The sequence below is a fragment of the Lytechinus pictus genome, chromosome 16, assembly GCF_037042905.1.
Source record: "Lytechinus pictus isolate F3 Inbred chromosome 16, Lp3.0, whole genome shotgun sequence".
Classification (NCBI taxonomy): Eukaryota; Metazoa; Echinodermata; class Echinoidea; order Temnopleuroida; family Toxopneustidae; genus Lytechinus; species Lytechinus pictus.
The window spans coordinates 8,810,964-8,827,277 of NC_087260.1; the positions used below are offsets into that span (position 1 = coordinate 8,810,964).

Below are 16,314 nucleotides of genomic sequence, written 5' to 3' on the forward strand. Positions count from 1 at the left end.
TAGTCACTTGGTCTATTCGATTTCTTCATCCTGCTCTGTAAGACATGCTTACGTAATATCTTGCTTTGAAATCTGCCTATCACAATCAAAGAAATTAAAGGTCATTTGACCAAAATTGTCCATGAAGTAACTACGAACTGGTCTATTGTTTTAGGGTACACTCATTAATATAATCTTGTAATGAATGGGAGTGGTACCATGCACTCGGAGGGGGGGGGGTTGCGAAAATTAAAGATATATTAAATCAGCTCACCTGAAGAGGACAGGTCTGTCTTGAAGAGCCTCCATCGCCTTACAATGGAGTAAAGTCACCTCAAAGGAATCACCCGTCATGCTCCGACATTCACCTTTTAACCAGAAAAATTATCATTGACATATTAGCAATTTTGTTCGAGATATCATGATCTGCGCAGTGATAGCAATGAATTGAAAACATGCATTCTTGTCTGCAACATTGCAGGTAATATTACTACAAGACGGCATAATGAGCTACATGTAAGTCGTATATCTATGATCAAACTGATCCTATGAAGCAAGGCCATATTCACTAAATTGCGATAAGTGTCAAGATTTGCTCAATCACTTTTTTTTGTTGGGGGGAGGGTATATAACAATTATGTTGGATGGCTTTATTTCATGGAATACCAGAAATATTCCACTTGCTAGGGGCCGGTACTGCAATCATATTTGATTCACAAATTACTTTCCTTAACCCTTGAAATATCTCTGATTAAATTCTCAATACAAAATAAATAAATACCTTGTGTCCATCTGTAGAGTCTCTCATATGCAGTCTCTTGGTGCAAAGCCATTGATTCCATGATCTCCAAGCTTAATAACAAACAAAAGGAAATATTCCAGGTAAAATGTAAGGCTGTTTGAAGTTTTGTTTGTCTTAGCAAGTCAGTGACAAATAGACAAGCCATTGGGTTAGTTTCATGGGCACATTACTTTTGGGGGAAAAAAACGTCATATAATCAAACACATTTACATCACATACATGTAGGCAGTAGTGTCAGTATCCTCTCAGCAAGCACAGCACATCTCCATTCAAGTACGGAAGCATATAAAACAATTTAAGGAACTGATACCAAAACATAATTTTGTAGATGTGATTTTACATTTTAAGGTTCATGTGACCATTCTGCCAAATGACTTTGTGTTTTTAATATCCTTTCTTCAATCTGATTTCACTTATATATGCTTGAATGAGGGAGATTAATCATAGAAGTTATATCAATGATAAAGCTTTACAAATGAAATGCCATTTGTCAATCAAATTTGTGGTTTAATTACGATAAATCAATGATAATGCTTTACTTTTTTTCTGGGACACATTGTATGCAACTATAACTTTATGAAATCATTGTTTGCGGCAATTACTCTAGCCTTGAGACAAGGCCCCGTCTGTAATTACCTGATGACTGAAAACAAGACTAATAGCAAAAGACAGGATGAATCAGCTTGGCCACAGAGCCTTCAGGAACCTGCCTTGGAATTCTTACGTTAACCATTATTTCCGACTCGTGGTCTGCTGATTAATACTTTGCAATCATTGTGAATCTGATTACTTACCCTGCTGATTGGTTCTTAACAATACTTTACAATCATAGTGAATCTGATAGCTTAAACTACTGTCTATTGATTGCTTCTTAAAAATACTTTACAATCATTGTAAATCTGATTACTTACCCTGCTGATTGGTTCTTAACAATACTTTACAATCATAGTGAATCTGATAGCTTAAATTACTGTCTGTTGATTGCTTCTTAATAATACTTTACAATCATTGTGAATCTGATTACTTACCCTGCTGATTGGTTCTTAACAATACTTTACAATCATAATGAATCTGATAGCTTAAACTACTGTCTGTTGATTGCTTCTTAATAATACTTTACAATCATTGTGAATCTGATTACGTACCCTGCTGTCTGCTGATTGGTTCTTAACAATACTTTACGAACATAGTGAATCTGATAGCTTTAACTACTGTCTGTTTACTGCTTACTACTTTACAATCATGAATCTGATTGCTTACCCTACTGTCTGATTGGTTCTCAGTAATACCTTACAATCCTTGTGAATCTGATTGCTTAAACTGCTCTCTGCTGATTGGTACTTTATAATATTTTACAATCATTGTGAATCTGATTACTTACCCTGCTGATTGGTTCTTAACAATACTTTACAATCATAGTGAATCTGATAGCTTAAATTACTGTCTGTTGATTGCTTCTTAATAATACTTTACAATCATTGTGAATCTGATTACTTACCCTGCTGATTGGTTCTTAACAATACTTTACAATCATAATGAATCTGATAGCTTAAACTACTGTCTGTTGATTGCTTCTTAATAATACTTTACAATCATTGTGAATCTGATTACGTACCCTGCTGTCTGCTGATTGGTTCTTAACAATACTTTACGAACATAGTGAATCTGATAGCTTTAACTACTGTCTGTTTACTGCTTACTACTTTACAATCATGAATCTGATTGCTTACCCTACTGTCTGATTGGTTCTCAGTAATACCTTACAATCCTTGTGAATCTGATAGCTTAAACTACTCTCTGCAGATTGGTCCTACACTTTACAATCTTTGTGAATATGATTGCTAAAACGGCTGTCTGCTAATTGGTTTTTAGTCAAACTTGTCAATTGTCAATCTCACTGCTCGAGCTACTGTCCGCTGGTTGCTTCTTAATACTTTACGATCATTGCAAATCTGATAGCTTAAACTACTGTCTGCTGATTGCTTCTTCATACTTTACGATCATTGTGAATCTGATTACTTAAATTTTTGTCTGCTGATTGCTAATACTTTGCAATCATTGTGAATCTGATTTACTTACCCTGCTGTCTGCTGATTGGTTCTCAGTAATACCTTACAATCATTGTGAATTTGTTTGATTCTCGTCAGAGAATTGAAGAAATCCTGGAAAAGGAAAGGAAGACACAAATTACTAACAAAGAACGTTAGTATGTACCAGGTCTAATAGCAGATGTTCCAATTCTCAAATTTCCTAACACCATCATTGCTAAATACACTTGGTCTAATATCAAATTGGTCCAAATCACCATTTGGTCTGTTCTTTAGTCTAGTACCCAAATGGTCTAATTTTATTTTGCACTTTGTTAAATGAAAATTTGGTTCATAAACTATTCTTCTAATCATATATACTGCTAAAGTGGCATAATAATAATAATAGACAATTTTTATATAGCGCTTTTCCCAGAATGGCTCAAAGCGCTTTATTACAGCACATTATTACCCCGGTCATTGGATTCATTTCAATCCCGCACGAAAAGTGCACAATTTCCACTCCCTGGGGAGCATTCCTTGCATTCATCGCAGCCTCATTATGGCGCTGGCAAATTCAAACATACAATATCTTTCGCATCTTACCGGGTACCCATTTAGCACCTGGGTCGAGAGTGGCAAAGTGTGGATTAACGCCTTGCCAAAGGACGCTAGACCGCGGTGGGATTTGAACACACGACCCTCTGTTTACAAGGCGAGAGTCAGAACCACTACACCACGGCTCTTCCACATAAGATCAAGTGAAAATTAAACAAAGTGGGCAGTATTCAGATAATTAAACCTAGGTTTAACCCTAGTCTAAACTAGAATTTTAAACCACAATTCTAAGGAAAGTTGGGCTTCATAATATTTCCACATTCATGGTAATAATAAGGTATCAATTATTACATTAAATCCATAATATCTTGGTATTTTCCTAATCTTCCCATTTCAGCAGTGAGGTAGGCAGATTCTTCTAAAGAAAGAAGAGGAAGAAGAAAGAACAGAAGAAAAAGTGGAAAAGAGGACGACAAAGAAGAAGATGAAGAAGAAGAAGAAGAGGAAGAAAAGAAGGAGAAGAAGAAGAAGAGGAAAGGAGGAGAAGAAGAAAAAGAAGAAGAAGAGGAAGAAGAAGAAAAGAAAAGAAAAGAAGAAAAGAAAAGAAGAAGAAAAGAAGAAGAAAAGAAGAAGCGAGATGAAGAACAAAAAGAACAAAATGAAGAAAAAGAAAGGAGAACAAAAAGACAAGAGGAAGAAAAAAAAGAAAAAGAAGAAGAAGTGAGAAAAAGGAGAAGAAGCGAGAAGGAGAAGTGAGAAGAAGACAATGACGAGGAAGAAGGTGAAGAAGATGAAGAAGGAAATATAAGGCAGAAAAAGAAGGAAGGACTGACCTCTTGTAATTGTCCATCTCTCGTTCCCCGTAACACTCTTGCTTCTTCTGGTTTCAGTTGGTATTTAGCTAAGAAGGCATCAGCCACGCGGGCTCTCATATCCAACCTCTGCCTGTATCCAAAAGACAAAAAAAATATTATCCCTTATGTCATTCTGTGTCCATCAATTAATTAACAGGTATTAAAACAATCATAATGATAATAATAAAACTACTACTATGGCTACCATGATTGGGCGCTCAAGTAATGAATGTTGTACATAATAGTATTACATGTATTTCTGAAAAACTGAGCCAAACTGAATTTGAGAATTTGCATCATCAAAATGTGAATCCTTCTGAATCCAAAATTTGCTGCTAAGTTTGGAAGATTCCGGAACTCATCGAAACAAATGAAATTCACAAATTTTAACTGGATTTGAGATTGATCACTAATGCAGAAAAGATGTTGAGATCAACCAATTTTAATGATAGATTTTAATGTTACATGTACACGAATCAGTTGTCTTTGTGGTTTACGCATTGATTTAAGAATATATTATTAATAATATGCAACATTTATAGTGCTTAATACAAATGTTTCTAAGCGCTGCATACTATTACCCCGGCTTTAGCACGGCTACCCTGATCGGGCGCATCGAGCATTCAAGGAATTCCTTCCTACCGGGTACCCATTTACTACACCTGGGTCCAGAGTGGCAAATGTAGATGAATGCCTTGCCAAAGGACACAAGTGCTGCAGTGGTATATGAACCCCGGACCTTGTGGTTCAAAGTCCGGAGACTTATCCACTGAGCCAAAACAACTCTTTTACGACTTACCCTTCCTTCTGAAGTTCTGTAGTTTTGTTTATCAGATCAGATGTTTGGTCTCTGGCAAGCTATCGATTGAAACAGAAAACCGATTAAGTAATACATAATTAATATTCATGAGCAAGCCTCAAATTCAACATGAAAGCAAGGAAAATTATTTATTGTTATATTATTGAATTATCACTTTACATTCAGGCATTTAAAACTGTTGTATTCAGTGAAAGAAATTTAATTGAAATAAAACTTGATCTCGGACAATCATACAAGAAAGCAAGCAGAAAAAAGTATATTTTTGTTTTATCAAATACCACTTATAAGTAGTTAAAAGCTTTTGTATTCATTGAAAGAAATTGAATTAAAATAAAATGCAATTTTCTATTTAAAAAATGAAAACAAACTTATTTGTGATGGGGATTATTATTAGAAACACCATTTCATACCTCCTTCTGTTAGAAATTCTCAGAATAATATTTTGATTCATCATGTTCCATGAACATCTACCTACGTTCAGCAGCACCCATCCATCTTCTCCCCTTTTTTCTTCTCTTTTTCTGGGGGGGGGTGGGGTGGGGAAGGGTGGATATATTTTCGGACGGGTTGTTTTGTCCTATATCAAACTATATTTTTTGATAACTTCGTATTTATTTTGTGAGTATTATTCCTCTCTCATTTATTTATTTTTGTCTCATTTGATTACATACATCTGTATTTGTACTTTGCTATTTTGTTATTTGTTGTGTTATCTATTTTTTGAGGGGCCCACATTGTACAAGCATTGCTTTTTAGTGGGTCCCTCCATTTCCATCTTAATTTAATTTCTATTGAAAAATAGTATACATATTTAAAACCTACAATGTGTTGCCCAAATTGTCTAAGTGTTTTTTTTTTCACGACATATGTATTATTGATTTTTTTTTTTGCAACGGATACAAATATTTTTGTTTATATATGGTATACAATTTGTTTTTGTTTGATGGAAGTGAAATGAATAAATTTGAATTTGAAAAATTTGAAACAAAATCAAAATATATGGAATTTGTATTATATATGGAGGGAGCTGCTCGAATGTCTTTGGCAAATTAAAACACCTATAAATACCTATTCATAACTCTTTTCATTTTTGGGTTGACTTTCATGAAGCCTTCACAAAATGTTCTCTAATTTTTCTGTTTTTTTTGGTAAAATTGACTTATTATCAAAGTGAACTTTCCCTTTAACTTTACCTGCAGTCTCTTTGTCATATCTTGACAGCTGTTGTTCATAGCTTCTACATCTTGATTAATGCTATCCAGTTGCTGTATGATAAAAGTTTCAAAACAATCAGACATTACATTCTTTTATCTATACCAATTTCTGGTCAATATTCTTATTTTCTATCATAACCACATCAAACTGCAAAAAAAGAGCTTCATAGGTAAAGCTTATCACATTAAAAACAATACTTTAAAAAGCAATAATGAATTCATATAAAACTTTTGAAAGCGCTGTACATGTATATAATGCAAACAACTGAAAAATATTAATTAAAATACAGAACAAGTGGAACGCCTCTGGCAGTCTCGCCTGCATCACGCAATTTAATATAGCAGCAGTGCTAACTTTGAAAACTACTATAAAATAATCATTCACAAAAACATCATTCATATAATGACATAATACCACGTTCATTGACCATAAATGACATTTGAACGGAGACTTAAGACTGTCAACTACACCCATGTCCACATTTCATTCACTCTATCCATAAAATTTCAAAGTTATGATGGCACTTCAACAATTACCCCAACATGGCCTAAGTTTATTGACCTTAACTGACCTTTGACTTGGTTTTGTGACCTGAAACTCACAGGGGATGTTCAGTGATGCTTGATTACTCTTATATCCCAAGTTTTATGAACTAGATCCATAAACTTTCAGAGTTAGGATGGTAATTCAACAAATACCCCCAACACGGCCAAAGTTCATTGACCTTAAATGACCATTGACCATGGTCATGTGACCTGAAATTCGTACAGGATGTTCAGTGATACTTGATTACTCTTATGTCCAAGTTTTATGAACTAGATCCGTAAACTTTAAGAGTTAGGATGGTAATTTAACATATACCCCCAACACGGCCAAAGTTCATTGACCTTAAATGACCATTGACCATGGTCATGTGACCTGAAACTCGCACAGGATGTTCAGTGATACTTGATTACTCTTATGTCCAAGTTTTATGCACTAGATCCATAAACTTTCAGAGTTAGGATGGTAATTTAACATATACCCCCAACACAGCCAAAGTTCATTGACCTTAAATGACCATTGACCATGTTCATGTGACCTGAAACTCGCACAGGATATTCAGTGGTACTTGATTACTCTTATGTCCAAGTTTTATGAACTAGATCCATAAACTTTCAGAGTTAGGATGGTAATTTAACATATACCCCCAACACGGCCAAAGTTCATTGACCTTAAATGACCATTGACCATGGTCATGTGACCTGAAACTCGCACAGGATATTCAGTGGTACTTGATTACTCTTATGTCCAAGTTTCATGAACTAAATCCATAAATTGTCAAAGTTACGATGGTAATTCAACAAATATCCCAAACTTGGCCAAAGTTCATTGACCCTAAATGACCTTTGACCTTGGTCATGTGACCTGAAACTCGAGCAGGATGTTCACTAATACTTGATTAACCTTATGCCCAAGTTTCATGAACTAGGTCCATATACTTTATAAGTTATGATGTCATTTCAAAAACTTAACCTTCGGTTAAGATTTTGAAAATAATTTTCCCAACATGGTCTAAGTTCATTGACCCTAAATGACCTTTGACCTTGGTCATGTGACCTGAAACTCAGGCAGGATGTTCAGTAATACTTGATTAATCTTATGTCCAAGTTTCATGAACTAGGTCTATATACTTTCTAAGTTATGATGTCATTTCAAAAACTTAACCTTAGGTTAAGATTTGATGTTGACGCCGCCGCCGCCGTCGCCGTCGGAAAAGCGGCGCCTATAGTCTCGCTCTGCTATGCAGGCGAGACAAAAATGCTACTTACATCAGTAACCACACTGAAGGCATCAGCAAACTGCTCACTGATGGCCAAGCTCCTTCGTTCTATGTCTCCTCTTAAATTCCTACGACTGCGAAGGTTGTTGTCTGTGAAGAAAGCTGAAAGGGCCTTCAGAGCCTCGAGTGCATCCTGGCAAAAAAGAAAAGAAAATAAGTGATAACTGTAAGACAAAAAGTTGCAAGTTATTTGAGGTAGGCCAGAGTATGATTAATAATCATCATTTAATAAGGTTTGAACAGAAAAAGTGAAAAAGGGAGAGGGGTATAGAAATGGGAGAGGAAGAGAGAGGGAAAGAAAAAGACAGAACGGTGCTAGTGTACATATTTCTTTGTCCATTCACTACATGGCAAGAGTTTGTTGTGTCATCTGGTAATTTACTTATGTATGTATTAAAGCCCCCATTCCACTATGCCGATGTTGTTATGACTAGACACATATTCCACAAGTGACAATATTGTTATTACACTGCTCCCGATTTCAACAGATTCCTATTCCGCTCTCCGCCGATCTAATGATCGGGACGGATTGACGTTTCAGATCGTGTTAGTGGAACAGCGGCTTAAGTGACAATGGATTGACTTTTCTTGGAACAGAACACTGGGTAAGAACGTCAATTCTTGGAAAACTGGGAATCACCCGAGCCTACTGCTGGTTTTGTTCCAGGCATGTAGTCTATTTTTGTTTTGTTTATCGTCGCTAAAAAATGATTTCCAAAGCAGTGCTATCATCACCATTCAGCAATGACAATCTACAAGTACTTTTTCGAAAGTATTTCATTTATTGGTGTTCATATTTCATGAATTAATCAAAATTGCGCTTATAATGAATTCAGAAAAAGTTATAAACTCTAACGACAAGCTTAATTAAGGTTGTAGATTTTATTAGCACCACCATCTGAGACCCTGTAAACGAACTTTGCATTAGTCTGAGTGTACTCCTGCCCTGGTCACTCTAGGGATATTGGGATCTCAATAAGGCTGAAGAAAAGCTACCAGAGATGTCAGACTTTCAAGCACCATTGCACAAACTCCACAGATATTTATTCAAAATTTTTACATTACAGTGTAGATATTCAAATCAATTTGCATTTATTTCATTTTCAGTAAAAAATATACATAATACAAAATATACAAAAATTATTAACAAGCAAAAGTACAAATGAAAATGAAACAGGGAACTGCAAAAAAAGCCAAAAGGCCTTGTACATGCGCAGTTTCCACAACATTATGTATACTGTAAAGAAATGACAGGATAAAATATGCATGTATATGATATGAACTTAAGTATATAAGCTGAGACAAAAAACAAAAAATGACAATTTACAGTAAATAAATGAATACGCATACTTCAGATAAAGAAACTGCTTCAATCTTTTTTGCAGGAATTATTGACTTACATTCAATTTAAATTATATCTTTAGAGGTCGAGTTCCAAATTACAGGAAAATTGTGTCGAACGGATTTCATTACTTTATTAGTTTTAACAGGCCATAAGTGAAACAAATATTTAAAACGGGTATTGTGATGGTGAATTTGGCGATTGAGAGTAAACATTTCATGGACATTAAGAGGTACCCGGTAATTCATTCTGAAAATAAAGAAAACCAAGTAGAGCAAAAGAGAATACAAATACAAAATATTAAGAGATCTAAGTTTTATAAACAGTGGGCCAGAGTGAGCATGATAATGGCATCCCAGGCAAATACGAAGAAGGGCTTTTTTCTGCAATTTAAATAATTTGTCTAATTTCGTTCTATATTACATTCCCAAATGGCAACACAATATAAATTAAGATATGAGAGCATAAAAAGAATTGTATAGTGATACTAGCGCAGAAGATGGAAGGGAATCTTTTAATTTGTACAGGATACCAATACCTTTAGATAATTTTGAGTGACTTTTGTTTGTACATGGGTGTCCCACCATGAAAATTAACACAATTTACTTTATTAATTGGAAATTTGTCAATTTGAAGTAGTAAATCATTTAACAAATTAGAAATGGAAAAAGGTAATAATTAGTTTTACTAGGATTTATTAATAACCCATTCGCTTTGAACCATTTTGTTACTATATCTAATTCAAAATTGATGTCATTTTGTATATTAAGTTTGTAAGGTCGGTTGTATATCAAAGTGGTATCATCAGCATAAATAATGTAGTCAAATTTATTAGAGGAATGTATGATATGGTTGATATAAATTGAAAATAACAGCGGGCCAATATAAATTGTGATATCTGCACTGCAATACACAATAAATAAATTCACAAAAAAGTTCATAATTAGAATGAGAAAAAGAATAAAATCACTAGACAGCTCACCCCACGACAAGCCTTGTCGCCATCATTGTGTGTTACCGCGGGTGCACGCACCAACCAGTTTATGCGTTAATATGCGCTATTGTCGCATTGGAATACATGAATAGAATGAGTACTTCAAACGAACCTTATTTCATTTTCGGATTAACGAACCTTATTTCGTGTTCGGACTGACGAACCATCCATCGGTTAAACGAACCTCATTTCTCTTTCGGACTAACGAACCTCATTTCGTTTTCGGACTAAAGAACCTTCGGAATTACAAACCTCATTTTGTTTTTTGACTAACGAACCTTCGGAATTACAAACCTTATTTCGTTTTCGGACTAACGCACCTTCGAAATTACAAACTTTATTTCGTTTTCGGACTAACAAATATTCGGAATTACGAACCATCAGAATAGCAAACCTTCAGATTATTCGAACCTTTGGAATAACGAACTACGAAGCGTAGGAATTATGATACGGTTTGGACTTTGTCTTTGGGTCAACACAAAAATTGGTACTATAGTCAGACTCTTTTTACTTTTCGCGCGCGTGTTTGTTACTTATAATTAGACTGGAAGCGGCACAGGTCTCAGAACAGTCCCACCCCGTACCTTTCGCTGTAAGGCGAATGGTACGCGGTAGCGAGTGGAGATGGAGATGGTAAATTAAAGTCAGAGTCAGCTCAGACAGGTACAGTTTGACCACTTGTTCACTGCAACCATCCTGCCTGTGGGGAATCTAGTACAGGTAGGACTATGCCTATGGTATGTCAATGCTGTACACAGCACACACTTTAAAAAATCATTAAAATGTCACTTTTGTGACCAAAATTACTAATTTACATACAGTTGCAATTTATTTTTCATTAGTAACCAGGGAATAATTTTTGTATTCACCAGAGCGCTCAAAAACTTAAATTTTGGGCATATTTTTGTGTACGCCCTCTATTGGTGGAAAGTAATATGGTAAGAAAATTTTCATTATTCAATCTCTATTTTTAATTAAGAAAAAATAATTTAAAGAATCAAATTTACTTAAGAAATAAGAGCCAAGTTATATGATGGGGGGACCTAAAGCTACGCACTTTGTTTTCAAACAATGAAAACTATCCCAATTTTAATATTTCAACAAATATCATTCACTAATTTGTGACAAACATTCTAAAGATCATTAACCAAGAAAAAATTATCGCAAAACTCACTAATAAAAATCCCGCCGTGTTTTCCGAACACCTCTTGATTTCGCCACCCGATTCCAGAAGGGGTCCTAAAGCTACGCACTCGATTTATCATGCAAAAAAATAGTATTTCCTGTGCTTCAATTTCTAGAATATATTCATAATATTATAGGATAAAATGAAATTTAAGTGAATATAACTCCAAAATTCCAAAAAGTTTTTGGTTTTCTCTGCATTTAGAGATTTACTGCAGCCTCTGTAGAAAAAATGAATAGGAATCGTTCGTAACACTGCAGTCACAGTTCCACACACATAGTGCGCATTTGCCATTAAAAACTGCATGCGCGATAAGTGGTGCGTAGCTTTAGGACCCGCGTAGCTTTTGACCCCCTAAAATATGTGCGAATACGGGTGCATCGCGAGTGCTGGTTTTGGCTGCACGGTTTTCGCACAGGTTTTGCTGCAAGTGGCATCGCCTCTGTCTGGGCGGCTCATCGAAAATGGGGTTTCATGCGCATGCGCACATAGTTAATGCAATCTCGTGCCTTTATACAGACAGTTGAAAATGTGCTCTTTCTGTACATATAAGTTTCAATGTGGATACTCGCCTGTAAAGTGTGGATATCGGAGCTTGAAAGTTCATCAAATTTTTGGATACGCAAATGATCAAAAAAATTTTATGGTAAGTAAAAGTATGATCCAATTATGTATATGAATTGTTATAGAATATATTCAAATCAACAAAAAAAGTAAAATTAAAAGATTCTCTCGTGGAGCAGTCCAGATATAAGAGGAGCGAGCTACCCTTGTCATAGACAGGAATAACCGTCGTTTCTGGGGATTTATTCAACAATTTCTGACATTTTAGTGTAATCCCCATTTACCGACGGTAGGGTGTACGTGTGGGCTCGCATGTGTTCTCATTCCCAGTGGAGCCAACGTAGTTCAGCGGAACAACCAAAATACAGAGACTGAAGCTTTTGGTCTACCCTTGTCACAGCCAGTCTCTCGGCAGTCGAGCTGCCCAATGCGTTGGGCTCCCGGCGGTCTTTCGGCAGTCGAGCTACCGGTACCCGATGCGGAGGGCTTGGTGACGGGAGCGGTCGATAGCGAGTCGTTCATGCTGGATTGAACTGGATCTAAATTGTTTACTTGATAGTATTGTGCCTTTTTCTGAAAATTTCTGTCATTATACCGTAGATTGTTATTCTGATATTGATTTAAATATATACATTTTGTCACCAAAACATTCTTTCCTCCTAAGGTTATAGAGTCAACATGTTTTACTTTGATTGTTCAATCATGTTTTATCATTTGGAAACTGGATTCTTTTGGAAGTGGAATATTAATGTTGACTTATTGAATTAAAATGCAAAATCTATAGTGTTTTTTTTTTCTTTTGTAGAAAAAAAATATATTTTGAAACTTTTCAATCATGTTTCATTATTTTGAGACTGGATTTGCTTTTTAAAGGGGAATATCATAAATGTTGACTTTTTAATTAAAATGCAAAAATTATGTTTATTTTTTAGTTTCTTTTTTTATATATTTTTGTAAGTTTCTTTTTAAATTATTGTATTGTTTATTTTTTCATTTTTTTTGTCATATTTCATTATTTGGAGACTGGATTTGCTTTTGAAAGGAGAATATCTTAAATGTTGATTTTTTTATTAAAATGCACGAACTAGATGTTGTTTATTTTTTTGTTGTTGTAATTTTTTTCACTCTTGTAAGAAAATACATGAAAACTCAGAGGAAAGAATATTTCATTTCCAGATAGGTCTAAGTCCTGTATTTATGTTTTCTTTATTATTAATTGTACTATTTATTTTTTTATTCACTTTTCTTTTTTTTAGGGGTGCAGGTGGGGGTTGTGTTTTGAATTGGAAAATGGGGATGGGATTGGTACAAGTTTTTGTGTCACTTTTGTTTCTCTTGTTTTTAGTGCTTGTTTGGAGCTTTGATGTCTGTTTTGTTGATGTTTAGAGCTTAGTTATATATTTTTCCTGGTTGTTTTTTGTTTTGAAAGAAATAGACCACTCTTTTCCTTTTCTTTTGACTTCGACTAAGAATTTGAATTTATTTATTTTTCTTTAAAAAGAGAGCTCAAACAGGGCCTTTGTAATACAATTTATGTATACAAATATAAGAAATTGACAACTGATAGAAAATATTAAAACTTAATTTTCGTCCTTCTTGATACTTGAAATAAATTGCATACAATTCTACACATATTTTACACTAAGCTGCTCATTCCTTCTAAAAAAATGTAATCACATGTCCATTGTCTCTCAAATCAAAAGCTACATATTATACATGTATAACAAATTGTTGAAACAATAGAATACATAAGGAATTGGTGAAACAATCAAATACATCAGAAAAAAGCACACATATTTTTATTTGGTCATACAAAGTACAAAAGAAGATTTTTTTAATGTAAAAAAGGACCCCCGTACAGTACATACACATATACAAAATTACAATACTAAGTTGAAAAAGAGCTTATAATTTATATCAGAAAAACAAAGAAATACATTAGAAATTGCAAAAACAATACTTTAGACAAATTCATTTAGGAAATTATCTACATGATGCTGTTTTGATGCCAACTAAATTATATGAATTATCTATCATAATCACCTTCATTTAGCAAAAAAAAGAGGCGAGTAATTGTGATTTTGTGTTATTTGCATAATTAATTAGAATTAATTAGAAGAAATTATTTTACACATAATAAGAAAAATTACAAGATGAATTGATACACATTAATTGAGCCTTCTCTCACCTTTCCATTGATACCTAAATTACTTCATAGGGCTCAAAAACAAAGAAGTTAGAGCCTGTTGAAGACTTGGGTTCAAAATGGTCACAAAATGGTCACCAAAATCGGTTCTGTACTCCATTGACTTTACATTAAGACAATGACCACAAATTTGGATGAATATGCGCGACTTAAACTGGAATAACTTTATAATTTCTTGATGAAAATTAAAGTTCTTGGTATCATTTTAAAGGTCTTTTTAAGAGCTTTCAAGTGATACCAAATTTATTCATATTTGATGATTTTCATTTTTTTTTGTCACATACCTAAATTATTTACTAAATAGCCTATAGTACGGTATAGGCACTCCTAGTACCAATGAGGTCCAACATTACATGTATGGACCTCATAGGCGACATCAGTAGTATTTTGTGTCAGAAATCTTTGTGAAGATGATTATTTTTGTATTTTATCAAAACTACAAGCTATCGTACTGTCTAATCATTACATTTCGATCTCACTAATTGAATACATTGTTAGCAATAAAAAAAATTGAAAGAAATGAAGGGGAACTTACATTTTCACGGCTTTTTCCTGATTTTCTGGGCAACTGCTCCTCTCTTCTGACTCGCGATCGAAGCTGATATGAAGATCACGTGATTCGCGTTCTCGTCAGCTGATCGGTTGGTTATTCTTTTCGTCAGACGTTAATAATATATATTTTATAATGCTAGCATTCATCGCTAATTTAGGTGAAAGAGATTGAAGTTAAACAGCGCCAGGTCGGAATCATAATTATTTTGGAAGAGTGTATTTATACACTCGATCTCATACCTGACGTAGACGGCGCTATTCAACAAATGCACAATCTTCAATATAAAAATAAAACAGAAAGAACGCCTTGAACACAGGCCAAAATGCCTAACGATTTCTCCGCGGCATTAACAACTATCGTAAAGGGCGCTCCATTTATCAATAAAGATGGACGCTAAGCTGTCTATGGCGACAAAATTTGCCGCAAATATTTACGAAGAATTGTGAGAAATGGTCTGAAAATGCAACAAAAGAACCGGTGAGTACCGATTAAACATTATTAAATTTATAAATAGATTATACATACCTTGTAGATTTAGTTTTTAAGGTGATATTAGTGCTTAGTTCTAAGCTAGGGAGGCCCAAACGCGCGTGAGTGGAGTCCCAGTTTATTAGCACGGGTAAGTATTGGGGTGTCGCCTAGAGTGGGTATAGGCCTAATGAAAAGCTGTAATGGAAACTGACAGTGTAAAAAATCAAGCATTTGTCCAAAAGAAAAAGAGAAAATAATCCAAACATTGTCAACCTTATTTTGCCACACATAGAGATGTAACTGAAAACAAGGTTATATCATAACCTTGTTCATTGAATTAGTGAGTTTGACTTTAAAACAAAAGTTTAGTACGTGTAGCCTACACACATATCGTCGATTTCAACACATGGGACCGAAGAGAGAGAAAAAAAGTTTATACCTTGTCATTTTCAAGCCTTGTTTCAAGGATTTTGTTGAGTTTTCGGGATAGTGGGTTACTGGTTCCTTGTGAAGTATCCACACCACCTCCTTCTGTGACAGCTGTTGTCGATTTTCCAGACATATTTGTACTAAACTAAAGTCGGAGAAACGCCTTTTCTACCAACTTTTCTAGTACTACTCTGGCGATTTCTTTGGTTCTTTCTGGTACGTGGCGTGTATGGCAAGCCATAAATGTAAGAAATAATGTACAGTAAAACCATAGAGATATATCTATGAGTAAAACTTATCCCCGGAACTTATCTCTTTCTCATGACACAAATTCAAGTTCAAGTTCAATTTATTAAAAAACCAGACATATTATGAGTACAAATCAATGATCAGATGGTACAAAAGAATACATGATACAATATGAACGGTTTTCTAGGACCCCGAAGAAGCACAGCGGCTTGTGAGTGGGGCCCTATACCTCTAAATAAGATA

General features: G+C 34.6%; 1 protein-coding gene across 2 annotated transcripts in view; it reads right to left on the bottom strand.

Annotated features, from left to right (window-relative positions):
• Nucleotides 1–16,053, bottom strand: part of LOC129278889 (conserved oligomeric Golgi complex subunit 6-like) — a 32,985-nt gene extending 16,932 nt beyond the window's left edge. For both annotated transcript variants that reach the window (XR_010296046.1, XM_064111217.1), the window contains exons 1-8: nucleotides 15,833–16,053; nucleotides 8,067–8,210; nucleotides 6,234–6,305; nucleotides 5,020–5,078; nucleotides 4,200–4,311; nucleotides 2,861–2,943; nucleotides 761–831; nucleotides 254–347 (exon numbers count right to left, since the gene is read on the bottom strand). Coding sequence is in view for 1 of the 2 variants with exons in the window: in XM_064111217.1 (XP_063967287.1) it covers nucleotides 254–347; nucleotides 761–831; nucleotides 2,861–2,943; nucleotides 4,200–4,311; nucleotides 5,020–5,078; nucleotides 6,234–6,305; nucleotides 8,067–8,210; nucleotides 15,833–15,955 (758 nt within the window). In the remaining variant the exon portion in view is untranslated. The remainder of the gene's footprint in view (nucleotides 1–253; nucleotides 348–760; nucleotides 832–2,860; nucleotides 2,944–4,199; nucleotides 4,312–5,019; nucleotides 5,079–6,233; nucleotides 6,306–8,066; nucleotides 8,211–15,832) is intronic.
• Between the last annotated feature and the right edge of the window lie 261 nt (nucleotides 16,054–16,314).